The sequence below is a fragment of the Pollachius pollachius genome (assembly GCF_949987615.1).
Source record: "Pollachius pollachius genome assembly, chromosome: 20".
Taxonomy (NCBI): Eukaryota; Metazoa; Chordata; class Actinopteri; order Gadiformes; family Gadidae; genus Pollachius; species Pollachius pollachius.
The window spans coordinates 1,261,590-1,289,418 of NC_136953.1; the positions used below are offsets into that span (position 1 = coordinate 1,261,590).

A 27,829-nucleotide genomic window follows, 5' to 3' on the forward strand; every position below is an offset into this window, starting at 1 on the left:
GAGATCCTGTCCCATTTTCTTCAGAAAAACAATGCATCTGTTAAATTAATTCCAATTGAATAACTGCAGTCAAGACACAATGATCTTTTGTTTAACCTTTACGATAATAGTAATGTTCGAAGAAGACAACTGGTTATTAGCCATTTAAGTGGTTTAATTTATAACAGCATCTTTCTTCTGCTGCCCGGGAGGAAATTAGCAATTTATTGTCGTATACCTTAATTAAATTATTGCAGTTGGTTCAAAACGTTCAAGATATTTTATATGAACAAATAAGACGCTACTGATTTTTCATTAGAATTAGGAATAATACATAAGTGTATTCACCATCTTCACACACGCAGGACGAAGGGAGATCTGACAAGATATGCAAGTATTAATGAGGGGAGTGGTTTTACACTTAGAACATGAAGGGTGGGTCATTAAATGGGTGATTTATTTTGACAAACATATGTTATTTAATCTGCATATATCACGCACCAACAAACTCTCAGGTAGAGACCCACACTTCTCCTTGTCATAGTGATGGATCTGCAGGACATACCCTGATGACGACCACCATGAGCCTCCCATTATATAATAAATTGATGATTACATCTCTGGTCACCACTGTAGAACAATCGGATACTGCTACAGTCCAAACTGTATAAATCAAAGTCTGTCAAATCAACCAGAAGTTCGCCTGATGTCTACGGCCATCCCCTCTGGACGGCCCACATGGAGATCTGACGCCCAGAAGACACTCCTTGTATTCCGGTTTATGAACCGGTACCGGGAGGGAGCTGGCTCTCCGTCGCTGCGGCGACCTGAGACCCTGAAGCGCCGGGTTCTCAGTCCAACAGTTTGGAGTGTTCTATCCTGGTGATGGTCCAGTCTGGGGGCACCCCCTTGGTGAACTCCCTCTGAAACCTAACCACACATGTTCGATCATCATGCAGTGGAAGGAAAAGACAATTGTTTTAATGGCCATGGGATATGTTGCTTCATTTGATCCTGTCATTCTTAGTAGGGATGCACCCATCAGGATGTTTTAGGCAGATAGATAGATGGACAAATTCCGCTCAAACGGGGAGAGCCAGGTTTCTAAACCCAGTGCTAACCCACAGAACATATAAATACTATTACTATATTATAGTAGATAATCAAGATCCTTTTAGAATAATATAATACATAATTCTAAACAATTGTATAATTATTTAGCCTAGGCTTTTCAAATCATTCCAATTTGCTAGGAACAAAACATTTCAGAAATATAACATGGCAGAAATATAATATAAGAGTTGTATCAACAATTTCACCCACGAAATAGATCTGGGAAAGGACATGGGTAATGCCAAACATTTTAGTTTAGACTCCTGTTTTGACTAGTGTGGAGGTTTAGACCTATTACTACCCATGGCTGCAGGTCTCGTTTGTTGGCGATAGCCTATGGTGACATTTTTAATGGAACAATGATTAGAAAGACTGTTAAAGACTCTGCTGCGACAGTAGATAGGCTATAGACTATGAATTCCGTCTTCGTCAAATCCTTATTTCCACAAAAGTTTCAGTTTGACAACTCCAGCCAATGCAACTTTAAATCAACGGAAGCATATACTTTAATAACTTTGCTTCAATCATTTCAACTTCTACGGGGATGTGTGAATTCTAGTTTATGACTACTCTTACTTTGTGCAATATCTAAGAATGACAGGATTGTCCATTTCTTATGGTGACGATAAACACTCACTCGTAGTTAGCTGTTAACAGTCGTTTACTCTCCGACTGCCCCTCGGTACCCAGGGCCATTTTGAAGATGCGCGACCCCTCGATGGGGTCATCCGGAAGCCGGGCACTCGTCAGATACCAAAAGCGCATGAGAATGCTGACAAATTTTCTCCCTGGAAAAACATGGTGTTGATTATAAATACCAAAAAAGACCCATGTTATTAGAAGACACTAATTGCTGCTCATTATTTTTTAATTGCTGAGAAATTTGTTGTTGATGCCTACCATTATCGTCATAGTAAATGCCCACATCACTAGGTGTTGTATACATGATGTCGTCTGGGCTGGCCAACAGGGCCTGCTTGTGACTCTCTTGGAGAAGGTTGCATTTTTCCTCCAGCTTTGCAACCAACTGAAACAAATAAACAAGAAACAACAGAGTAAGCAGTGAAAGGGTATGTTTTGGAGAACCGACAACCTTTTTAATTTGGTGGAAAGAGTAAATCAATCAAACCTACAGTGTACTATTTGTGGTTGAAAGGAAGGGAAAACTGTGACAAACAAACGGAAATAAACATCTTTGGTAAAACCTTGATGTCCACTGCTGTGGTTAGGAATTCTACTGCAGTCGACAAAACAAGCTTAAGACCCAACAGGCTATACTACAGTAGTATGTGGTTATAAAAATACGATATGAAAGTTGTTAAAGAAAACAGAGGGAAAGATACATTGAGGTTTAAAGAAGTGTGGTCATTAGGATCTGGGTGCCTCTCTACTTACATCCTGTGCTACCAGGCCTTCCAAGGCATCAAACTGACACTCGGACAGCAGTCTGGACACGTGGGCAAACGCCTGCAACATCCGAAAGGAAATTCATGAATACAATTAAGATAGGAAACATAATTGAGTTAATTGATCACGCACAGGAAATTCAGGTTTCACAGACAGTACAGTAGAATAACAAAAACATTAGTCTTATTTATACAATAAAACTGAAGAAAACATTTATACTTGTGTTTATTCTACAATAACAGTATATGCATAAAACAGTTAAGAAATGTAGATTATATGATATCATTATCGCCTGCTGGTGACAACAAACGTCGCTGTTCTAACTCATCACTACAGTTGTGGGCATGTGGCTCAGGAGGTAGACCGGGTTGGCTGGTCACCAAAAGGTTGCTGGTTCGATCCCGTCTCCTTCTAGCCGAGTGTCGAGCTGTCCCTGAGCAACACACCTCACCCTGACTGGCAGGTGGTGGGCGAATGTTTGTATGAATGGGTGAATGTTAGGCAATATTGTGCAGCGCTTTGAGTGGCCACTGGTTAGAAAAGCGCTGCAGAAATGCAGTCCATATACTTTCTACCATTTAAACACACCTGTTTGGCCCCCTCGGTGAACTCCTCGATCCTGAACTCCTTGTCAAAGTAGGCCCTGATCAGGAGGTAGTAGAACCGGGTCCGGACCCAGATGAGGGGGTTGGGGATGCCCAGGACCATCACCTTCTGGTGGGGTCTGGGACCATCTGAGCTGTAGCAGCGGGCTGAGGACACCGCTCCGACGAGGGACAGCTGCGTGTTACCAGGTCGGGTCAGAAACAGACGCTCGGGTTTGGGATGACTGGGGATCTTGAGTAATGAAGGTAATCTACAACAGTAGCCCCTTCTTAATAAGGGCAGCGCCATCTTTGTTCCCCGTTTGCATCGTTCGGTCCGTCCGGTATTATCGTCCGACTGGAAACCCATCAGAATCAGAATTACCTTTATTACGTATTATTGTACAAATACACAATAGAACAATTGTTAGGCTTGGACACATGCGAGGATTCACTGACGACGTGTGGACCCGTCTCCGAACAGCGGAGGTGATTTTGTTGTTCAACACATTTCAATATAAACGGAATGAATCAAGCCCAAAATACCAGTCTATTAAAGGGGAACTATGCAACTTTTTGGGCTTAATTTACCTTAATATAACAGGTTGAGAGTCATTGTGATGGTTCTTTAACACTTTATGGGTCGATTGGTCGCTGTTTCGAATTCCCCTAGCGCATCTTGGCGGAAAAAGGGAATATGCAAGTTCCTGTCGGCGACCCGCCGCCCACTCTCGCGGGAGTCTCGGGTCTCGCGATGTACCGAATTGCTTTACGGCACTACAGACCCACAAACACGGAACCGGCTCACTATAAACACAAGTAGCGAAGAGATTGTTACATTCATCATGGATCAGCCGACTAAAAAGAGACAGAGAAACCCAATGTTGGAGAGAGAAAAGGGAGACTGACCGACAGAGAGGCCAGACACGAGTAAACGTTGGGCGAGCTTCTCAGGAATAGCGTGAACTGAAAGAAAAAGAAGACTGCAAATCGGATGCCGACTTGCCATGGCTCTTGGAATTGTAAGTACCCTTGGGTGAACTTTGTCCTCTTTGTATTGTGGCTTCTTGATGTTGATAGTCTCTGTAAAGATGTGTTTGGTTGTGAGCCCTGTATGTTTCTAGCTGGGGTGTTAACGTACTCGCTACCAAACACCTTTGTTTCCATGGTTGTTTGGCTGATCGTCTGTCTCGTCCCCCAGACACAGGCTAAATCCCTGAATCCAGGGCTTGTTTATTTAGATCACTAGACCGCTATTCGAATGCCTTAGAGTTTCCTAAGAGTGTATAGCCTATATCATGTGGTATGTCCGGCTGGCCATATAGTGCAGTACCCTGCACGAGAGCTGCTAGTTAGCACATATTACAATATTACAACACATATTCATTGGTAGAACTGTTACGATACGTGAACCCCCATTATAGCTTTAGCCATGTTATACCTTTGGTGTATTTCCCCGCTTGTAAAAAGATTGCTTTGTATTTTTTCTTAGTTACAAGCGTTGGCTAACAGCAGTTATGAGGCTTGTGGCTTGATGACCCAGCACGGCTCGGCCGGCCTGCCCCGGTACAGCCACCACCCACACCCGAACCTGTGCGGGTACAAGAGCCACGAGGAGATCCAGAGAACCCTCGAGAAGATGTTACACAATAAAAAACAAACCATGACGAACTGTCACTTGCATTTCTTTCAATATCCAAAATAAATATTTTTCTAACCAAAGTGCGTATAATTGAACAAAGGAAAGAAAGGTGGTGCAAACATCCGTTATTTGAAAAAAAATGGAAACATTTACAATGTTTATTTTCAAGCATTTACACGTAAACATAAACGTGTCCCTAATCTTCCAGACACTGCATCTGCCTATGACAACTCTCCTGCGGGGACTAGCGACAGCATACCGTCTCATCTCTGAATCCATTTCGCTGTAGTTCCGTACACAAGTGACTTACTTGAGCAGATATATAAATGTACGATTGCTGCGCAAATTGTTCATGATATCGTTATGTATTATGTTGGCCAACACACTGATCGTTCTGTTCAACAACCAAAGATAAAACAATTCTAATATAGGATATAACATCTCCCCGTCAACTATATATATAAAAAAAAGGATGGGTTTATTGTAACACATACACCCTTTCAAAATGTATAACCTTGTCTACTCTTTATGAACATCTACCTCTGAAATGGCTCCATGCATTCGCCGGCTTCTTTGAAAACAAACGAACATGGCTAGCGTAGCGTGGATGGGGAAGGCCAAGGTCGTAAACAAGTTGTTACCACAGTGGTGTAAAATATCTCCTCCGAAACTGTAGGGGGAGCTCAATGCGAGTGTAAACCACGAAAACCGTGAAGAAGTGGCCAAAGTTGCATAGTTCCCCTTTAAAGGCCTTTGCATTAACAGGAATGCCTCGGTACATGGCCGGACATAATTGGATGTAACACAAAGTGTAGTTCTAAATTGAGACACTTTTCTTTAAGATAAAAGTGAATGTTATATTTGAAGGAACATACACTACTAAGAAGCCCCAACCTTCCGTTTGACAACCTCAGCTTGTTGATTCAGTTATAATCCATGGTCTTTATTGTATATTGATCTACCATACATCATAACCTGGCCACGTTATATAAGAGAGAAGCGTTTAATATCTTGTAGAGAAATTAAGTGACAAAGAAGTGAAGATTCAAATGTCCACTCTCCCACAGATGGACTTCAGAGGGAGAACTGTGTATAAGGGAGAACACACACACACACGCACGCACGCACGCACGCACACACACACACACACACGCACACACAATTCTTAGTATAACTATGTTTTGTTATATTTACTCTCTTATTGTTAACAGGACTCAGAGACGTACAGAGATGTAAGCAATGAAACAATTATAACGTATGTTATAATGTATGTTTTTGTGTATTGTGTAACACAAACGCATTACACACTATATAGATATGCACTGAATACATGATGTATTTTTTTGGTGGAAGAGAGTTATTACCTAAGATAATACATTTGAGTGTGCTTGAACCTGGCGACATGCTTTTTGGAAATAAAAATCATAAGTGGCATTCGGCTTACCAGACATTCTTGCTAACTAGTTTAACTAACTTGAATCATTTTCCTAAACTCTGTAGATCCGTAACACTGCAGTTCGCTGTGGGTGTGAATGTTGTTCTGGCGCAACCTAGCGGCGAAAGCTCAGATAAAAGGACCCGCTCAAAGCAATAGCATCCAGCTAGCGCCCCGGAGCCGAACACTGTGGTGTGGCAAGAGCACTGTGGCGTGGCAACGCACCACTTATGGCAGGTCGGCTTTTTTCGACTTTTTGCGTAACAGTCGCCCCTTGTTGCCGCAGTCGAGTTTAAACGTACATTTTTCAAATTAAATTTCAATAAAATAATAATTAATCCAATTAAGAAAAAATATTATTCAACGTCGATTTTCTTGTTAATAAAATAATGAATAATAATTAACCTGATAAAAAAATGACAATATGATCTAAGAAATATCTAAATCTAAATCCTAAATGTAAATGCCAAATCCTAAATATAAATCATATATAGCCTACATCTTGGCGAAGTCACGCCTCTCCCGGTAGAGCCCATGGGACCTATGAGATCGAAAAATATGAATTGGTTTCAATGGAGAGAAAGTAATTATTTTCTGGTCCCAGTCTTTATATGCCCTGTAATACACGTATGTTGTTTGTGGATTTAAATGATAATTTTTCATGCAAAGAAAACTAAAAAAATTCACGAAGAAGTTTGATAATGTTAGGTTTTGTGTGAGGCCGCTTTTTGAACTACAGCTCTTCGCTGCTCTCGACGCGAATGATATACGTCACCAACTGCACTTGGAACTCCGGTACAGACATGGCGATCTCTCTGCTTCACTTCACCACTTTTTCCAAGGGGAGGATAAAAGCGTCGAAAGAGGTGAAAAACACCGGAGGACTCGGGTTGGTTAATGGTGTGATCCAGATGCCTTGGACACCAGGCTTCCGAGTTGCGAGAACGGAAATGATGCAACTCGGAAGGCTGGTGTCCGAGGCATCCGGATCACACCATTACTTCCGCACGAATCTCCGAGCGAAAACTCAGACCCAACAGTGCTCAAAGCACTTTCCTCCGAGCTTAAAGGGGACATATCATACCACCAGGTGTGAGCGTGATTAGTCATTACAAGCAGGTTTGAAAATGTGCAGCATTGTGACATCACAGGTGGGCGTGTCCACCTAGATGTGTGCTGGATAGATCAGTCTACCAGCCTACCCAGTGGACTTTAGCAAACGTTGCTCATCTATCCGTCACACATCTAGGTGGACACACCCATCTGTGATGTCACAATGCTGCACATTTTGAAAACGGCTTGTAATGGCTAATCACACGGTGGTATGATATGTCCCCTTTAAGGTCCGAGCCTCTGAAACTGCCCGAGCGTTTTGAAGGCGCAAAAGCGCGGGCAGCAGAGAACATTCTCACATCATGACACGGACCACACATTCAAACACCCATGAGACTACATTACCCAGAATCCTTCTCACCGAATACTGAGGACATCGTTGATCGGTCAGGGGATTTTTAGATCAGTTTGAATGTGATTGGTGTGTCTAAACTGAAGAGAATTTGAGACGATAAATGGAGCCGACTTTATCGGTCTTCTTTTTCCAAATAAATAATACCACCCCCACACAAACAATATAATATTGACATTTTATTGCACAAAGATTGCATTTTTTTTAAATTTTCTTACAAACATCTTAAAGCTTTGTAAACAGTGAAGCAGCGTCGTCCCAGTGTCAGCGGGGTTGTTCCACCCCTAAGACCCCCCCCCCCCCCCCCCATCGCCTTCTTCTCCGGGTGTGGAACCCACAGATTTTTAAAAGACTTGATGCCCTGTATGGAACTAGTATGTAAATAAAACAAAAAGAGTGCTGATACAGGCTCATGAATAAAACTGATTGTGATATGCCGATGATAATCGTGACTGAGCCCTTTTTCATAGAAAAGGGGGGAAAGAAATGGTACAACTTATCCTGGGACTGACTTTACAGAGCCATACGTTTTAAATACTGTAGATATATTGTTTTTGCTCTTTGGCATTACACATTAACAAGGAAAAACAGACCGAAAAAGATAACCACCCACACATATGTGCTCTTTATCCCTGGGTGGGGCCTCCACAGTGTAGACCAGCAGTCCTTGGGTTTGTAGATACTTTTTATTTTTCAAATGTTCATTCTCAACTATATTAAGCATGAATGAATTATTTTAAAGGGTCAAGCATTCCGGCCCATTTAACTTGATAAGACCAAGGCAGATTCTGGCGTCCATATTTAACAGCTCATCCTTTCAGAAACCAGTGCCAATAGTTTGAAGCCCTCCTACACCAGAGGAGCCCAAAGGGTTTTAGTCCTAGAGACATAAAGAAGCAATCCTCCTGATGATCCAGTCAATCCATTAATGAAGCCCTGTCATCACTAATGATTCATTAACGACTCTGAATAGGACACAAACACATCCACCCCTTGACCTAATCAAACACACCCATCCACTCTGACCTCAAACACACACCCATCCACTCTGACCTCCTCAAACACACACACATCCACTCTGACCTCAAATACACACATCCACTCTGACCCCTCAAACACACACATCCACTCTGACCTCAAACACACACATCCACTCTGACCCCTCAAACACACACATCCACTCTGACCTCAAACACACACATCCACTCTGACCTCAAACACACACATCCACTCTGACCTCAAACACACACATCCACTCTGACCTCAAACACACACGCACATCCACTCTGACCTCAAACACACACGCACATCCACTCTGACCTCAAACACACACACACATCCACTCTGACCTCAAACACACACACACATCCACTCTGACCTCAAACACACACACATCCACTCTGACCTCAAACACACACATCCACTCTGACCTCAAACACACAAAGATCCACTCTGACCTCAAACACACAAAGACCCACTCTGACCTCAAACACACACATCCACTCTGACCTCAAACACACAAAGATCCACTCTGACCTCAAACACACAAAGACCCACTCTGACCTCAAACACACACATCCACTCTGACCTCAAACACACAAAGATCCACTCAGATTTTTTTGTTGGGGTTCAACAAAAACAGGAAGAAATGGCACATTGTCACCAGTGTGGGTTGTGTGTTGTGTGTATGATTAAAGGCGTCACTATTGCTCTCCTTTTTTATATTTTTCAAGTTTCTGGGTTCCTGCTAAAGTGGCTAAGAAGCTGAAGGGAGGGAGGGGTGATTCAGGTGTTGGGGACAGCTAGCCGCCACTGGTGAGCCAGCAGCGGTCGCTATGCGAGGTTGCTACGGAGTCTGTGCTGTGCCGCGGATGGACTTCATCTTCTCCAATCTCTTGGAGAGATGGCTGTTGTTGGATTCAAGTTCATCCACCTTGTCCAGCGCTGACCGCAGCTGAAACCGGCCACAGAGAGAAGGATATATAACCATTAGTTAATGTTGTGTCAGACCGCTGATGTTATGAACTCTGTTGTAGTAACTTTACAGTCACAATACCTGTTTCCAGGGACTTCTCTAGAAGTCCCTAACTGTTCCCTTTCACAACTTCCAATCAAAAGGATATATACTTTTCCTTTACTGTACCGTTAACCAAAAAACGGGGGTAGGTTATGATGGAACAGTTTCATCCTAATCCCTGTCCTCTGGTCTTCGAATTCAAGTCTTAATGAAAGTCCCAGGAGTATTAGAGCATTGGCATGGAGTTGTTAACATTCAGTGGACATACCTCTCTCTGCAGCCTGCGCTTCTCCGCCTTCAGCTCATCTTCCACCTTCTCTGCGTTCTCTGAAGCAGATTTGTAGCGGGTCACCTGGCCTTCCATCCTGGTGACCTGCAGAACACAGATCGTACCGTCAGCCAGGTGTTCCTGTGAGAACACTCCAACCTGATCTAATGTTAACTTGAGGGCAGATCCTGCTTGTTTCACAGGGGTTGCCCTCAGAGCGGTCTCTGGGACACAGCGTGACCAGCCCATGCACGGCCACGGCATTTATACTTTATACTGTAAGTGTTTGGCCCGATTGCTGTGGAATGCGCATTTTGGTCACTGTCCATGTGGAGCTTTAAAGTTTAAGAGATGAAGACGTTATCTTGGTTCAGGCACGCTGAATGTATTAGGGTGTAGCCTCATCAGCTACCCCTATTTAATGGCGTCAACAAACAAAACAAATGTATTTATGCGTTTACTAATCTAGAAGGGGTAAGACGCCAAAAGGTGGGGGAGCACTGATCTGATGCAGTGGCCTAGGGGAAGTCTCCTACTACATACGTTCTGCTCCAACGCCGTGACCTCTTGCTCCGCCTTCACCAGTTTGAACTTCAGGTCGTTGACCTGCCTCGCGGCATCGCCTGCAAACGTTCACGATAAACCAATTGAACAATATCCCGCATGTTGTATAGAATACATTCTTCTGCATCCTGTCGGATTATACTGCTACTGTTACTATCCAAATAACCTAGGCAATGCTTGTATCCACAGCTTAGAGTGTATTCTGTACAGGTCATTAAAGATTATAAATGATATTGATTAGAACATCTTAGACCACAGACATTGGGGCATTAACCCAGAACCTATTGGCTAGGGGGGGTCCACACCCAGGCCAATATACCCTTTCCTTTCAGATTTTCTTGCCCATAGTAGTCAGAGCAATGTTATCATTTGAGAAGCTTCCCGCCAGTAGCAGCTCAAATGATAACATTGCTCTGACTACTATGGGTAAGACTCTAGTCCCTTACCTGGGCTAACCGTATAACTTACGTTGCTGTTCTAGCAGGTTTGGATCGGTGCCGTTCTGCAGGATGTCTCCGTCGGTGCTTAAACTGCTCTCTGTCCCGTTCTTCTGAGCGGTCTTCTGATCCAACTGAGCCTTCAGCTTCTTCACCTGTTGGAGGAACCGGCACCATGAGTGAAGGAATGTTGGTGAGGGAGGACCAACACAACTTCCCACACTAACACAATCCATCAGATGAACGGAACAACATCTCAGCTGCTTTCACCCTCTGAGACAACGATCACAGAATGACGCCCGACCCCTGCTCCACATTCAGTTGATGTGCCACGTACATATCCCCTACAAAAGGCCTACCCCCCGGTACGCTGTGGGTGATCTTTGTCTGTACCTGGCCAATCATCTTCTCCCGCTCGTCCACTAGTTTCCTCAGACGGATCTCTAAAAGGAAAACCAGAAAGGCCATGAGAACGCCGGCTTCCACTCGATCGACCCGGTGTAAAATACACTCCTCTGTTTACCAATATTCATTTAGTCGATAATCACAAGTCATGACGGGCATGCGTAACAAAAAAAGTTAAATATATTAGCAGCACTGGCCTAAGAAAAAATTGTAAGTAAATTAGATATAAAATAAAGAACGTACCAGGGTGGAGGGGTGGAGCCAAAGGGATGGAGGAGAGGGGAGTGGGTCAGGCTGGGAGGTGCTTAAGGCCACACGAGGCATGCGGCAGAATGCAGCCGTCGAATGGGAGAGGGATGGGAGCGGCGTGCGGGGGAGCATGCGGGCACTGTGAGGGCACGATGAGGAGCACTAACCTCCACGCTAACGACAAAGGCTACTGTTGGGCAGATCGTTTTAAAGTCTACATGAGTAGATATTAAAAGAGACCAATTAGACACCGACTTCTTAGATGTTGAGACTCTTAAGATGTGTTGATATATACTTAACAAGAGCTTTCACTTTAAGGACCGTTGGATACAAAAAACTTTTTTATTGAAAGGGTGAAATTGATTTGACAGTTAATTTGATCAAAAGTAACAGGCAATAGACCAAAAAACACTGAAAGCATTATCTTAATAGTTATGAAATATCTATGAATGACTTTTGGCAAGGCATGTCGCAAGTGACTAAACAAAAGGTATCTCATTTCAGTGAACTTATACAACTAATACAGAAAAACAACAGTGAAAGAATATAAACGATTTTAGACTGCTAGTCGGTGGATGTATATCTGAATAAATAGCATGTTCTTGAATACATTCAAAGTCTCAAATTGTAACTACATCTTTTAATAGTATTCCTGTAAATTCCTGTGTTTTTGGTCCACTTTTCTGTTCACTATTGAATGGTGGAAAGTGACAAGATACTTTGTATACAAGTTTTGTATAAAAAGTCTCACATTGCAACTACAAAAACTAAGACATCTTACAGTCCTCTTTGGCCTTCCCCTTGCCCTTTCCCTTTGCTTTCTGGCTGTTTTTAGACTCTATTTTGGGGGGACATGGGGCTGTTTGCTGGCTAACCTGACCCTCTGCACTCCCAACGCCCAGCAGCACGTCTTTGACGACTTCCTGTCCTCCAGCTATGGATGAAACCAAAGCCTCTCTTCCCATCTCAAACTCTACGTCTCCTGATGCACCAAGCTGTGCCCCCCCCTCCTCCACTGAAGTGTGGTCCTGCTGCTGCATTCCTCCCCCATCCTCCGCTACGCTTCGCAGCAGCTGGTCATCCTCCACCTCTGCTGTTTTGGACTCATTTTGTTCTCCTGTTGTGGTTTGAGGTTCTTGAGATGAAGTGGAGTCTTTGTGACCTAATGGACCCCCTGCAATGCCTTCAGCCGTCTCCGTCTGTTTGGGGGTCTCCAGGAGTTCCCCTTCAGGACGCAGCTCCGACCCCTTCTGGACGCTCGTCTGGGAGGCCTCGCATTGGCCAAGCTCAGAGACATCGCTGTTTGCATCTTGTGACATAAGCCCTGTCACGTTCTCAGCCGTCTTGTTTGTTGGTGTCAAAGGAGCGGATAACGAAGCCTCTAAATCCATTTCGTCAAAGTCAAATGAATGTCCTTCATCATTTTCATCCTCATCATTAAGATAATCACTGTCCAGTCGAATTACTTGATGGGATTCTGTTTCCAGCTCTTTATTCTCCTGGTCTTCAACCGGATTTGAAGGCGTCTCAAGCTCCTGAACATGGCTCTGGTCAGGTTCAGGTTCTAGCTCCTCTGTGATTGCTGATGCTTTATCATTGTGTTTCTCATCGGGAACTGAATGAATCTCAGCTAATTCCTCTGACTTGTTCTTCAGTTCCTCAATTTGACTCACTTCATTCTCCTGGCCTTCCATAGGAAATGAAGGCATATCTAATTTCGGAACATGGCCCTGGTCAGAATCATGTTCTAGCTCCTCTGAGATGTCCAATCCTAAATGATGCTCTTTCTGATCAGGGGAGGAAATCCTCTTTGCAACTCCATCTGTGATCTCAATTAATCTTTCTGCCTCACTAGAAATGACGACAGCAAGATTTGTCCCTTCGACATTATCCTCAAACACTGATGAATTCAAAACGGTTCCTTCTTTCGGAAGACTAGATATATCATTGGTAATCTCAGTGAAGGTCTCCTCTGCTAACACACTGTCGGATGTTCCTTCAGAGTGGTCAGTTTGGACTAAAGTTTCCTCTACTTTAAGCATGTTGTCCAACTCATCAATTTCTGGGTCATCACAATGAGCCACAGCACCGAGAATACAAGAAGAGGAGGTTTGTTCCTCTTCCATCCCTGCCCTCTCCTCTATCTGAAAAGTATCTCCAAGAGGTGTCTCACACTTGACATGCCAATCCCCCCCATCGTTACCTAAAGTGACCTGATCTGTGGATAGCGTTGTCTCCAAGGGCTCCTGAGGGCTGGACGTGCTCTCCAGACACACTGGAAGGGAGCTGGTGTTGGACTGTTCCACCTCATCCTCACTTGGGGATGTATTTGCTGCATGTAATGAATCAATGGCTACATTAAAACTGGTTGATTCAGTTTTCTTACCATAGTTGTTCATATCTGTGGCCTCAAAGCTCTCCATAGGGTTGGGAGTTTTATGATCTGAAATAAACTCATTTATGGGACCAGTTTCATCTGTTGCTGCAGCAGCAATCTCTGGCTCGAATTGTGAGGCAACTGCCTTTGCTGGGAGCCCACTTTCCTGACTAGGACTAGCTAAACATGGTGGGTGTACAGTGTCAGGATCGGACACGTCCAGATTGGACTCTGCATTGGAAACAGAGCTGCTCACCTGAGCTACCACAATCCCAGGTTCCAAAACACTATCTGTATCTTGGTTCTCCTGTGGTGGATCTATTTGAGATCCTTTAAGCATTTGGAGAGGGCTGGAACTGGGAATCTCAGATCCATCATCTTTACAATTCAACTTTTCTTTGTCGTTTTCTTCCTCATTCTCTGGTGTGGTTCCTTCTTTTACATCCTCCTCACTTTGCTTCTTCTCCTCCTCCTGAAGTCCTGCTTTCTTCTTTTTGCCTTTCCTCTTTTTTCTCTTCTTCTTGCCTCCGGCTCCCTTGGTCTGCAGTTTGTTGGACAGTTCCTCATTCTCTAATTCCTCATTCTCAATCTCCTCAATGTTCCCGGGCTCAGGTTGAGACATGGCGATTGGTCCGACCGGGCAGGACTCATCAGGAGGCATGGCGATTGGTCCGATGGTGGATGACTCATCAGGGGGCGTGCTGATTGGTCCTATTGTGGATGACTCATCAGGGGACGTGCTGATTGGTCCGATGGTGGATGACACATCAGGGGACGCGGTGATCGGTCCGACCGGGCATGACTCATCAGGGAGCGTGCTGATTGGTCCTATTTTGGATGACTCATCAGGGGACGTGCTGATTGGTCCGATGGTGGATGACTCATCAGGGGACGCGGTGATCGGTCCGATGGTGGATGACTCATCAGGGGACGTGCTGATTGGTCCTATTGTGGATGACTCATCAGGGGACGTGCTGATTGGTCTGACGGACTCTACATTTCCATCTTTCTGTGGCGATTGGCCCTCATTGCTCCTTTGCGATTGGATATCATCCCGGTTAGTTGCTTGGTCTTCATGCAAATCCCTACTGGCAGTCTCTAAAATGACCCTCATGACCTCGGCCACAATGGTTTCAGAAAGATCGGTTATCATTTGGTTGTTTTCCATGCCTTCTTTACTTGTCTGAAGCAAAGCCTTTTCCACTGTGTCTGCCTCCCTAGTCACAGCCAGCTCAGCACCCTGCGCTGATATGACCCCAATCAACTCTGTGGTGCAATCCTCTTTATTAATGTTTGCGATTAAATCTAAATGATGGCTCAGTGCACTTTCTTCAACCATCTCCTCCTGTTCTGTTATGACCCCCTTCATCTCTGTAGTACTAGTTTGTATATTTCTGATTACACTGGCACTTTCTAAGTCTAACTCAGGGCAAGGGGCACTTTCTCCTGGACGGTCCTCCACTTTGGGCCAGCATGTGGAGTCGTGGTCTCTAGAAGTCTCTGTGGTGGAAACACTATCAAGACTAGGGGCTTCAGCAGAGGTCAAACAGCTGTCTCCTGCTTCCTCAAGTTTTTGTTGATCTTGCGGTTCTTCTGAATCCACCTCTTCCTCTTGTTTAGTCCTCAACTCAGACTCCAGTGCGCTGCCTGGGAGATTGTGAAGAGCATATGGTGATGCAACACCAAATCATGTTGAATCAGAATAAATAACAAAGGGTTTTTGTTTATGCCTCGGCCAGCATCAAGTGCAGAATTCAAGGGAGAACAGAGCAGTCGGATTTCAGCAACAGAAAGAAAAAAAAGGAGGAAAAGTGAAGAGGGAGAGTAGCACACAAAAGACAAAAAAAGAGAATAGAAAATGAGATCACCCAAATCAAGCCCTTGATTCCTGATGCTGTCACAAGGTGGAGAAGAGTCTCATGTTTGACATCATGAAGACTATAAGCTGTTTGTTGTGTTTTATATCTGATTATCCGTTTGAGGATTTTAAAGAAGGAAATGGAAAGAGGAACAGCTGAAACAAAGGCCAAGTCAAAGCCCAGAAAGGGTACGAAGATGTAAGGACTAGGCTACTTCACAAAGCTTCAAGTATTCATCATGAGTATTAGTTAACAAAACAAATATTGAGCTGATACATAAGCCAGGAGCTTTCTTCAAACACAAGAGAATCTTTTGACATTAAAAGCGACTATATATTTGAAAGCATTTTGAACACCATACTGATGCACTACACACAGTTACCCAAGTGTGTTGAACAATAGCCTGAATGTGAGTTAAATGTGAGTCAAAAGCAGTGAAATGGTGTTTATTGGTTACCTATACAAGTAGCATAAGCCTCATGCTCAATTGGAGAAGTGAAGATTCCAAGCCAAGATGTCAAGCACAAATCAGCACCATATCAAATTTTAAAGAAGCCTTTACTCTGAGTCACTGTGAAGGGCTCCTTCCAAAATGAATATACCCATCGCCAAAATGTGCTCAGGGGCCAAAAATTATGTTATTTATTTATCTATTTGGGTTGGCTTATTGATAAAAACAAGGGTTGGATTAAGCTCCACTCTCGAAATTCTCCTGTCTGCTGGTCGCGTAAAGACTACTTTGAAGCAGATTTGGAAGTGGTCCTTCATTGTGTTTGCAGAGCAGGCTCCACATCAGGCGGCTGGTTGGAGAGCTGATGGTCGCTGCTCACCTAGCATGCTGCTGTTGCCATCTGTGGGGGAGGCTGCGGGGTCTGGACCCAGTGGGGACCCAGGTTCCGATGATCCATCGGTTCCTGGCTCAACAACACCCCCGTTGATGTTCAGATCCGGTCCCAGAACGATGCCATGTTTCTGGACACAGACGCACACATCTTTATTATTTGTTCATGGCTCTGCAACAATGTCCAGGGTAGCACCTTTAATCAAAACCGTTTAAGGTTAGTTTGGAACTTTTAAAGTAAGTCCTTGTAAACAACATACAGCAGCTTTTGTCACACACACACACACACACACACACACACACACACACACACACACGGTTCGAGTACCTTGAGAATGTCTTTCAGCTTAACCACCTCATCTCTCAACTCATCACGTTCCACTCGGATCGCGTCGGTATATGTTTTCTGTCGCTCTAAGGCCTGAATTAATTCCCCACCACCACGGTAGACAGAGCAGAGGAGCAAGGGAAAGGCCAGGAGCCAGGAAGGAAGAGAAGATTAAGCACATGGAAGTAAAGTTATCTAGCAAAGAGCATGTTTTGTGACGAGGCAAAAGGAAGAAGAAAAGATGAATGTGGAGAGAGACAGTTTGCTGTTCCTCTCGGCCGTACCCCAATCTTTTTATCCTTCCACTCAACAGTTTCCTGGAGGTCCGATATTTCTCGGATGAAACCATCCTGCTTCAAGCGCAGCTGGCGGATATCCTGGACAACAGGAGGAGAACAGGAGGAGCAGGGAGGGAGGGAGGGATAGAGAGAGGTAGACAGAGAGAGGTAGAGAGAGAGAAGTAGGGAGGAGAGAGGTTCAACAGTGAAGAAGAGGAGCCGAACGGATCAAAATAGAATGAAGCAGAACACAATGAACTGGATTTGAACAAAAGAGACCAGAATAAACTGAGCAGGGCATAGGAGAACAGGATGAACAGCTTGGATCAAAACGAGACAGCAGACTGAAAGTACAGACCAGAGAGAACAGAACTGAAGAAGAAGAAGGCAGAGGAAGGCTAGCTGTCCTAGTAGTCCCCCCCGACGTTGAGATATATGGAAACACCTCTTGGGCCAGGAGCAGTTGATCTCCACGGTACTCACGTTGAGCAGCTCCTCGCTCTGCTTCAGGGTCTCCTTCACCTCGTTGAACTGGAACTGCAGGATGCTGTGTGCGTGCTTCTCCCGCTCGTGGTCCTGGGGAGGAGCCACAGCACAGGGTCACCACGGCGACCACCAACCAGCCAATCAGGCCTTTCCATGCCCGCGGAACACAGCGCGCTGACTTTATGTGTATCTTTATACGCCACTATTAGTATTATACCAAGACAGTCTGCTTCCATGCTCAAGAGTAAAGAGTTTGAAAGATATATCAGACTGACCTTATACCGTACTTAATTTCATATCTTTACATTGTTGATACTTTATTTTTATACTGTACTATTTATATTCTAGAATTGATACTTCATACTACTCTTGATACCTTTCACCAACCAAGAAGCAGTTTGAGGGAAACATCTCTATAATTAATACTTTTGATTCTGTATACTCAATACGCACTTCCACCAACTGAAAACACAGAGCACAAAACACTTTGTGCTCTGTGTTGAGGGCCACCTGAGACTTCTCCTAACGTGTGAGGTGGCTGGGATGGTACGTTGGCCTTCGTACTCTAATCTCCTACGGTGGGAGGTGGGTCCGTACCTTGTTCTTCTCCTCCTGCTCTAATCTCCTACGGTGGGAGGTGGGTCCGTACCTTGTTCTTCTCCTCCTGCTCTAATCTCCTATGGTGGGAGGTGGGTCCGTACCTTGTTCTTCTCCTCCTGCTCTAATCTCCTACGGTGGGAGGTGGGTCCGTACCTTGTTCTTCTCCTCGTACTCGCGGCGTGCCTCGGCCAGCAGCTCCTCCAGCTCGGTGAGCGAGTCCTTCAGCGTGTCCACCTGGTACATCAGGTTGCTTTTCTCGTTGTCCAGCTGGGCGTTGGACACCATAGCCTTGCGGTACTTCTCACCGACCTCCACCAGGGCGTCCTGCGCAAGGGAAGAGGCCCTTTACCGTAACGTTACATCAGACCCCTCCCCATACACGCAGGTCGGCGGGTGTATTCAGGACGTCCTGCCCATGGATATATCAACACATGGCTAAGACAAGCCACGGATCAGAAGCACATAAACATGTCCTACACAGGTTAAATAAAGAGGCCACAATGCTTGAAACTAAAGGAGTGTCAAGCGTGTTAGGTAAGTGGAAATACAGCAAAGTTATGCAGTTAGAGTAGACTCATAAGAGTATTGTTAGTGTTGTTTAGTCGAGTCTATTCTTTTTGATTGGTGATGGACTGGCTCATTGGTCACTATTGTCCACTAACTGCCTTTTTCCACCGACAGAACCAGCTCTACTCACCACGACGTAGCGTGGCACGACTTGGTTTGGTTCCAGGAACGTCGCGTTTCCATCTACAATAAAGAACCTCTTCAACGTGGGCGGGTCGTCATAGTACGCATGCGTGAAACTGCAGTGACGTACTTATCCAGGCGACACAAAGGCTGAACGCTTATGCTAGTATTTATAGACGCCGGGTGTCAAGCTTGGACGTCGCGCTCATCATGACTCGTCCATTGGCGTCACTCTCTGGCCAATCAGTGGCCAGCAGCTGTTTACGTCACAAAAAAGTATCAGATCAGCTCTCTTGGAACCTCTAAGAAGGTGGAACGAAAAAGTACCAATTAGCAGGTACCACGTGCCTAATTTTGGAGCGCAGAAAAAGGCGGGTTAAGTCGAGGCGAGTTGGTCGTCGGTGGTAAAAGGCCATAAGGCAGTAACAACCAACACAACACTCGCACAAAACAGAGGCAATGCTTTCTACCCTATGCCTACCGTCTATGGTTAATACTCTGTGTGATTATTACTCTTAATGGTCTCCATATCAATGTTGTTAATATTCTCACTGTTGGTAACCAACATGCTCCCAGACCTTATACCTTAACTTCCTTGAGGTTCTGCATGTACTTTGATTCCACATCTTGAATCTGATCCTTCAGCTCATGGATCTCCTGATGTGAGGAGCAGCGAGCAGAGAGGAGCATGAGCACAGAGGTGAGAGGAAAGGTGAGGGGGACCTCAAACAGCATTCTAAAAGGACCCGGTACCCAGGTGCAACCACAAAGTAAAGTAGCATAGAGCCAGAGAAAGAGTCAGAGAAGGAGAATGTGGCATGGACCATTTGGCTGAACATTTGTTTCAAAGACCATAATCGTGATGGTTACAGATTCAACACTTCAAATGTTGGACTCAAACATGTGGCAGCCATGACACATGTTCCCAAGCAACTGATTTACTTCTCCCAGTAAGTACCGGAACATTTGCAGAACTCGCAGGTCCGTACCTTGATCTCTCTTATGGACGTCTCGTTATCCACGGTGATGGCTGTCTCGCCACTTCCTCTCCGGGAAGAGGAGTCCCCCAACGAGGTGAGGGTCCCAGCGGTTAAGGCAGAGGCTGCCCGAGACCCCTGGGGACGACACACAGATATACCCTACCCTTTGGTACGACCAACGTCTGTCTGCAATTGGGTTTCTATACACTTTGCTAGAAAAACAGATTTATATATTTTTTTTGTTTTTAACATTCAACTCACCTTCTCAATATAATCTCTGTCCTCCACCTGTTGAGACAGAACACAGAAACCATTAATAACTCTGTGTGTGTGTGTGTGTGTGTGTGTGTGTGTGTGTGTGTGTGTGTGTGTGTCAAACAACTGGCTCACCACTCAATTGAACCAGTGTAGGATATGCAAATATCGGACTGTAATGAACTCTGTACTAAAGAGACACCATCAACTTCAACCAGCAACGTGCTCAACTTGCGATGAAATACATTCACCCATGCACACGCACACAACCTTATCATGCCACAACCACTTCTTTAATGAAGTGTCTTGGCCCAGCGCACAGGGCAGCTCAGAATCAAACCGACAACCATCCAGTTACCAGACAACCACCTTTAACTCCTACAGTCGCTCTGGAGGACTGTAGACGTTAGAATTAACATTAACACATCTTCATTCTCATAAAGATCAAAGACCAGCGTTGTACAATTACATTAAACACACAAAACCAAACTCAACTATAGGCCTATTTGTTTGTTAGGTTTATTAGTCCATCAGAGATGAAGATAACATGCCAATATCCGTGTTATGTGTGCTATGGAGCGAGAGAGACAGATAGACAGAGAGATAGATAGACGGATAGACCGATAGAGAGAGGTCCAGAAAGAACAAATCTAATCTGGGTTAAAAACGAATTAAAAGGCAGGATAATTGGTTAGTGGTTAGAACACGGCCATGCTATCCTGCTGGCTCACATCTGAGAAATCAGGGATAGTGACGTCATCCAGGTCCTTTGAGAGAACGCTGCTGCTCGCGCTCCTCAAGAAGCCGGCCACAGAGCTGCAGTTGTCCTGAAACAACCACCAGGGGGCGCCATTGTAACAACAAAAAGCAGGCTACCGTCTAGGTCAGGATACCTACAGCTAGATTCACACTCCCACACACTTAAGGAATAATGACCATGTGGTAGTCAACAGTGGAGAGCATCGAGGGTATAGGACTGCCAAAATGTATAACCATGTTCATTAAATAAGGCAACAATTATTTTATCTGATTTATCAGATAAAAAGAATACACAGCAGCAGGGGTGTAGGAATGAGTTTAACATTGGGGGGGGACACATATCGGAAACCTGACAGATCCGGTATAATTTTTAGGTGGGACAAATGCGCCTGTCTCCGATATTGGAGGGGACACGTCCCCTCCGTCCCCCCCGGTTCCTACGCCCTTGCACAGCAGTTAATTATCTGCTGCACGATCACTTCATTAATAGGCAGTTACAAGTGAGCCACTTTGGAAACCTACACCTGAAAGACGGAAGGGTGCCAAACTATTTCACTTGGAAACATCCTGTTATTCCTGGCCAGTGACAGAGCAGACCTGTGTGTCCTCTCCCCTGAGCAACAGGCTATCCTAGCATGAAGCTAAAGCTCCAGATGAGCAGGGCTGGGGCCCAGTCGGGGGGGCTCACCACTGGGCTGGCGCGGGCCGAGCTGGCCCGGGACGAGGCTCTGGAGTTGGACCCCCGGTAGCTGCTGTAGTCTGACGGCTGGAGGGGGGGAGATACATACTGCATATACCGTGTATACAGTCAGTCCCTCCGGAAAAATGGCGGCGGTTTTTTTGTGATTGTTGCGGCCAAAAATCCTTGATTATGCGGCACGTTTTCTTAAAAAATGTGATGAAATATGCTGCATATTTATGCAATTTTATGCGAAGAAATTGCAAAGTAAACGCAACATTTTTCAACTTTCTGCTAAGATATATGGGACTTTTTTGCAACGAAAATGCGGGGATTATGAAATCATGCAAGCCCCTCATGTTTTGCACGAAAATCGGCAATTTATGCGGTGAAAGGCATGAATATGCAGACTTTGGCTGATGATGCGTTGAATTATGCGATCGCATAATCGCGTTTTTTCTGGAGGGACTGAAGTGTGGGCACACACAACCATTTGGATGCATCAGCGTCCACCCGTTGAGGTCAAAAGGATTCCATTCAGAAGCAAAGCGACTGTTTCACCTGCATCGAAATAATCTTCACTCTGAGAATCGAGGATCCAATCTGCTCTGACCTCAAAGCCTCCCATGCAGAGGTTGTGCGATGACGTGAGTCACTGCATTGTGTAGTGTGGTCACTTTATACCTTGCACTATCGCCACAGGCTTTAAATGTAAACCCACACACAAGCACACTATCACCCACAGAACGAGTTCAGTGTTTGACATCAAGGGTTAGCTTTGACACACAGAAGACAGGACCGGATCCACCTGATGGTAAACTCATGCTCCACCGGGGAGGGGGTTCTTCCTGAGGGGAGCCTTACTCGAGAGCTGGAGCCAATGACCCGCCGGGAAGCACTGCCCAGGCCGTCCTCATACAGCGAGCTCTGATACACACACACACACACACACAGAGACAGCATCATTCTCCAAGGCTTGCGTCCTCTAAGCGACCACATGTGTTGACCTGCTGAACCCTAAACACATGTGCTCTGCTCTCACTAGATAACAGGTGACCCCACAATGTCCCCCAAGAGCCTAGCATCTTCCGCTAAAGGTGCCCGTGAGAACAACAGATGTACAGTGGAGCATGCGTGAACACCACAAGTGAGGGTTGAGGTGAGGGGGGGGGGGGGGGGGGGGGGTCAGAGTTCATGAAGGGGAACCAACCCTACGATGGCGCTTGTAGGAGATCTGGCTGAGGAGCCCAGTGTAGGACTGGAACCAACCGGGAGGACAGAAGGTTATAGGTACAGCATCCCACTGGACTGTGTGTGTGTGTGTGTGTGTGTGTGTGTGTGTGTGTGTGTGTGTGTGTGTGTACATTTCCTCTAGTATTGTTCAATTGGCGACACTTCAGCAGGGTGACAAGCTTTCTCTCTGATTGAATAAAAATGAATGTAGTGATAAAAAATTTAATATTAATATTTAGAATGACGCATTCTACATTTGCAGCATATAAACTTTCCTCACACAGGCGCCTAAATAAATGCCTGTTAATTAGGCGTTAAGTTACTGCTGCAAAGGCTAGCAGTTACTTCCAGCACTGCTCAAAACCTCTGGCGCATCAATCATCGACCATGAACTTGTCCAATACGGCTTCATGTAAATCCAAGTAAATTGTGTTGCTTCTTGACTGTCTAACAGACTGCCTCCGCACTTTTACATCGGTGAAAAAATTAAAGTTAATTTGGATGGAATTCATTGTAGAGAGCTAAACGACAGTAACACTGAAACTGTAGCAGCACTGATATCCAATGTCTCCGGCGGTTAACAGACCTGGTAGCCATTGTACTGAGAGGCTGGCTGTCTGGAGAGAGAGGAGCTGTACAGCTCAGAGGAGGCATAGGGGGCCTATGGAAGAGGAGGAGGAAACCATGATTACAAAGATGGAGACATGGGAACCGAGGAGAAGAATATGGCAGACACTCGGGGACAGAGGGGAGAGACAGTGGAGTATGGAGGGAGGAGGTGGCTGGAGGATGAGGGGGGTAGACAGACACAGGGAGAAGGAATGAATATAAGGTCACAGAAAATGGCAGACTGAGAGACAGACAGAGATAGAGTGAGAGATGGATCATCGGATAAAGGGTGAGAGGGAGTGAGAGAGCGCGAGAGACAGAGAGTGAGAGAATGATCATATGAAGCAGGGGTCGGCAACCCTAGGCACACGTGCCACCACTGGCACGGGGCAGCAGACTCATTGGCACACTTGGGGAAAAAAAAAAAAAAAACTTATTTTTTATTTTTATTTTATTATTAAAAAAATTCACAGCACAATGCCACAGCATAATCATTACTACCGATTTTTTTTTGGCACTTTATTCTGTTTTGGGCGTTTCCTCCCAGTGCAAATATATTTAAATTAGTTACAGAAAGCAGTGTTCTGAAATGGGATCAATTAATCGTTTTTAAACCTATGTTGTGAGTAATAGAGAAGAAAATATTTAAAATATTAATGCAAGTGGCCTGTATGCATCGCCTTCACATGGTTTTGCAAAGCTGTACATGTCGTAAAGATATTGATGTGGATGGTTCCAACATTCTCATATATTCTCGTTTTCTCTATTTCTCGCAGTGCAAATATGTTTTTGAATGAGTTTCTGAAAATGGTGTTTTAAGATGGTACATATGTAATTATAATTTGTAAGCCCATGTTGCAAATATAACAACAAAAAAAACATTTAAAATGTTGATGCATGATTGTGGACTATATGGAAATAGTACAATTCCAGGTCTTCTGGAAATGTTTTTGGTCGCTGTGTCATAATCAGTGTTGGGCAAGTTACTTTAAATTAGTAACTTAGTTACAGTTACTAGTTACTTCTTTCAAAAGATACTCAGTTACTTTAAGTTACTCGTTACTTTCAAGGTAACTAGTTACTAGGGAAAGTAACTTTTTTTTCTAAATTATCTTATTTGTATCTTATGTGTTGCCTCCCTAACTGGATAGCTAGGGAGGCTGCCAGTCCTCTGGCTTGCTTACATGTAAGTCCTATCCTACCACAAGCGCAATGCGCCACTAGTGACCTGAACGTGCCATAGCAGTGTAGTAGTGTGAGTGCAAATGAATGAAATATTTCCATTGTTTCCAACTGTTTCCAACCCTCTACAAATGCACGCACATTATTTTGGGGTTGATGTGGCATAGTGTTCGACAGAACAACAGTATCACTACGATGAAGCAGTGGATCAACAAAACACAACATACAGTATGTTTTGAAACTTTTGATGACTTTTGGCATATTTATCGTAGCCATTGAAACAGGTACAAAGTATAGTTTTGGCAGTGCAAAAATTAAACTGTGCCTCAGACCATTTAGCAACTGTAGGAATCAATAGTGCAAAACTGATACAATAGATGTTTACAATGTAAACACAGATAGGTTTATCCGTTCTTTGTAAGTTAACCTTAACTCAAAACAGCTAAACTCCACCAACTGGAGACCTCATCATCAATAACGATGGGCAAACTTAAAAGTATTTTCAGCCTCACAAAGAGAAACTAAATAAATAAAAAGTACTTTCAGCCTCACAAACATAGTTAATGTTTAACAAAAATAATATTTCCTCCACTCTGGCCGTTTAGATAAATAAAACAACTGATGAAATCAATAATGGAGGATAATGTGCTTTAGTAGTCTATGTTAGTATGTCTACGTCTATATCAGTCTTTGTCCATACATCTCCATCATTTGTTTAGCTGTGTCTGGGTTATAGACTGTGCAACAGGCTTTGTAAAATCAAGCTTTTGTTGTTTGGCTGGAGTGGCCTCTCCTTTAGCGTCGGCGGAGCTGACGTTAGCAGTAGCATCACCTGTGTTACCTTCAGGGTCTTTTTCAACTAGCTTGGTAGATGCGTGTTGTTTCTGAAGATGTTTCATCAGATTAGAATTGCTAGTTTTTGATGTGGCTAGAGTTTTCGAACCTCCACAAAGATGACAGGTCACCAAAATATTCCTTATGTCTTTTACTGTCAGAAAGGAAAAATAATGTGCATATTTCCATGAGAGAAATACAACGCCTGGACCGTCGTCGACTGCCGCCATTGTTTTAATTCATTTACTTGCGCGTCGCTGCGTCACGTGACTCACGTCCGCTTCACGTCCACCACGGAAACTGTAGTTCTGGGTTATGAACGTGAAGTAACGAGTAACGAGCCTGTTTAAATCGCAGTAACGATAACGCGTTACTGATTTTGACAAAGTAATTAGTTACAGTGCTTGTTACCGCAAAAGTAACGTAGTTACTGTAACGCGTTACTTAATAACGCGTTAGTCCCAACACTGGTCATAATTCAGCTTAATATTTAATATATTGTTGCTTAAGGCACACTTATTAACGAGAAAATGTCAAACTGGCACTGCATGTTGAAAAGGTTGCGGACCCCTGATATAAAGAGTGAGAGGGAGTGAGAAAGTGCGAGAGGAAACAGGAAATGGTGCAAAACAATCTACACAAACAACCAACGTCCAAACGCTGGCTAATCCTTTGAGAGAGTTACTGTATCAAGGTGGTCCGAACGGAAATGACTCTGCAAGCCAACAAAGAAACAAGCTTGCAAACCATTCATCAAACATATTGACATACAGCATGCTGGAGATCTATCCCTCACCGAGGCGGCCTCCTGTGTAAACAATATGCACCATGGCAGAACACGCAACACACCGATTAATCACACAAAGTTACTTCACACACATGTACGCCATTAAAAACATAAACAAACACTGCATCCACAATGGCTGTGTCCCGATGTGTCTAGTGCTAGTAAGTTCTGTTCTGGAACGGCTATCTGTCATTATGGTGAAGAAGTGGCAAGTCGACAACGGCAGTGAGAAAGCAGAGGAGTAAGGCCGTCTGTGAGCTCTGGAGAGGAACAGCCGCCCACTGGGCCCACTCCACAGCCAGGAGCACGGAACCGCTCCACACAGGAACGGTTAGGAATTCGGAATTAGGTATGTATTATTTCCAAAACAAATTGCCGGCCATGGGACTTTTTTTGTCCCAGTCTGTCCCCGTTATTAGGTCAGTGGTTGCTACATGCGGACGGACGGAGAGACAGACAGACGGGGGGACGACAGGAGTTAGCAGCTTGGTAGCACCCACCGTCTGCAGGTCTAGCCGGGACCCGCGTGAGAGCCGGCTGTCCTCACTCAATCGGGAGCTCTGATGGAATATAAGGTGACGACACAACACAAACTCATTCACCTGGATCAGAAGGGGCTGAGATCTCAGTAAGAGAACACATGAAGACACATGAACTCAGCACCCAGGGGGCATGCGGCACCCACCGTAAGGTCAAGCCTGGAAGAGCGAGAGGCTCGGCTCTCGTCGCTGAGCTTGGAGCTCTAAGAAGCCATGAGACAGAAACACCATGAGTCGGCTGGCAGACATACAGCCTTCCTTCACAAGCTGGCCCCCGACCACAGCAACATGCCCTCTCTCCAACAGACCCGGGAGGCCTCGATGAGCACTCCAGGAATAATTGGGTCACATGGAAACCCCAGATATGACCATAGTCCGCTCCCCGACAAACAGATAGCTTTAGCTTAAGATAACAGCAGCGCGCTTTCAACAGCTCCTTGAAACAGGGAGGCTTTCACTGGGGTAGAGGTGATGAGGTAAGTATTATTGCTATGAAATCTTGCACTACCTTTAACAGCTAAACACTAAATGCATCCATATGATATGTAATCTAGCAACAACTAAAAAAGGATAATTAGGGGATTGAACAATAAGACAATCCTTTTTTTGAACTTGAATAAAACATCGTCTACCATTAACTTGCAACTAAGAACTCCAGATATATGTCATTGTCTTTACTAATCTCTAATCCAAAGCCAAATCCCAGTCTTTTGTATTGTTGGGCATACAGGGTGCAGATGTATTCAGAGGTCCACCCACCCGGCTGGATATCACACTGTAACCGTCATCACAGCCGTTGTCCTAAAGGTAGAGGACAGGGTAAGTGAAGGACAATCAGACGATGGCCAATGAGGAGCAGGAGAAAATCAATGGAAACACACTCTGTGGCTCTAGAAACAGTGTGTCTGAGGTCGGTGCACACCCGTGACATGCATTAGAGCGACGTCT

At 44.7% G+C, this 27,829-nt stretch overlaps 2 protein-coding genes across 6 annotated transcripts in view; both read right to left on the reverse strand.

Moving 5' to 3' along the window:
• Positions 1 to 194: 194 nt before the first annotated feature.
• Positions 195 to 3,758, reverse strand: maip1 (matrix AAA peptidase interacting protein 1). Its single transcript, XM_079757760.1, has 6 exons — positions 3,675 to 3,758; positions 3,088 to 3,441; positions 2,488 to 2,559; positions 1,993 to 2,119; positions 1,730 to 1,880; positions 195 to 909 (listed from the first exon to the last, which is right to left on the reverse strand). Exons 2-6 carry the CDS (start codon positions 3,391 to 3,393, stop codon positions 831 to 833), a joined length of 735 nt encoding a protein of 244 aa, XP_079613886.1. The 5' UTR covers positions 3,394 to 3,441; positions 3,675 to 3,758; the 3' UTR covers positions 195 to 830.
• Positions 3,759 to 7,941: 4,183 nt separating this feature from the next.
• Positions 7,942 to 27,829, reverse strand: part of lrrfip1a (leucine rich repeat (in FLII) interacting protein 1a) — a 40,766-nt gene continuing 20,878 nt past the window's right edge. The window contains exons 4-15 of one of the 5 annotated variants that reach the window (XR_013812707.1): positions 20,266 to 20,292; positions 20,014 to 20,139; positions 18,488 to 18,658; positions 17,732 to 17,824; positions 17,255 to 17,347; positions 16,632 to 16,773; positions 11,305 to 11,354; positions 10,943 to 11,066; positions 10,454 to 10,533; positions 9,911 to 10,015; positions 9,135 to 9,579; positions 7,942 to 9,030 (exon numbers count right to left, since the gene is read on the reverse strand). Coding sequence is in view for 4 of the 5 variants with exons in the window: in XM_079758056.1 (XP_079614182.1) it covers positions 12,333 to 15,589; positions 16,632 to 16,773; positions 17,255 to 17,347; positions 17,732 to 17,824; positions 18,488 to 18,658; positions 20,014 to 20,139; positions 20,266 to 20,292; positions 21,707 to 21,811 (4,014 nt within the window). In the remaining variant the exon portion in view is untranslated. Of the gene's footprint in view, positions 9,580 to 9,910; positions 10,016 to 10,453; positions 10,534 to 10,942; positions 11,067 to 11,304; positions 11,355 to 11,893; positions 15,590 to 16,631; positions 16,774 to 17,254; positions 17,348 to 17,731; positions 17,825 to 18,487; positions 18,659 to 20,013; positions 20,140 to 20,265; positions 20,293 to 21,706; positions 22,614 to 27,829 lie in introns of those variants that run through there. The other 4 variants (XM_079758057.1, XM_079758056.1, XM_079758054.1 and 1 more) reach the window with 4 other exon arrangements.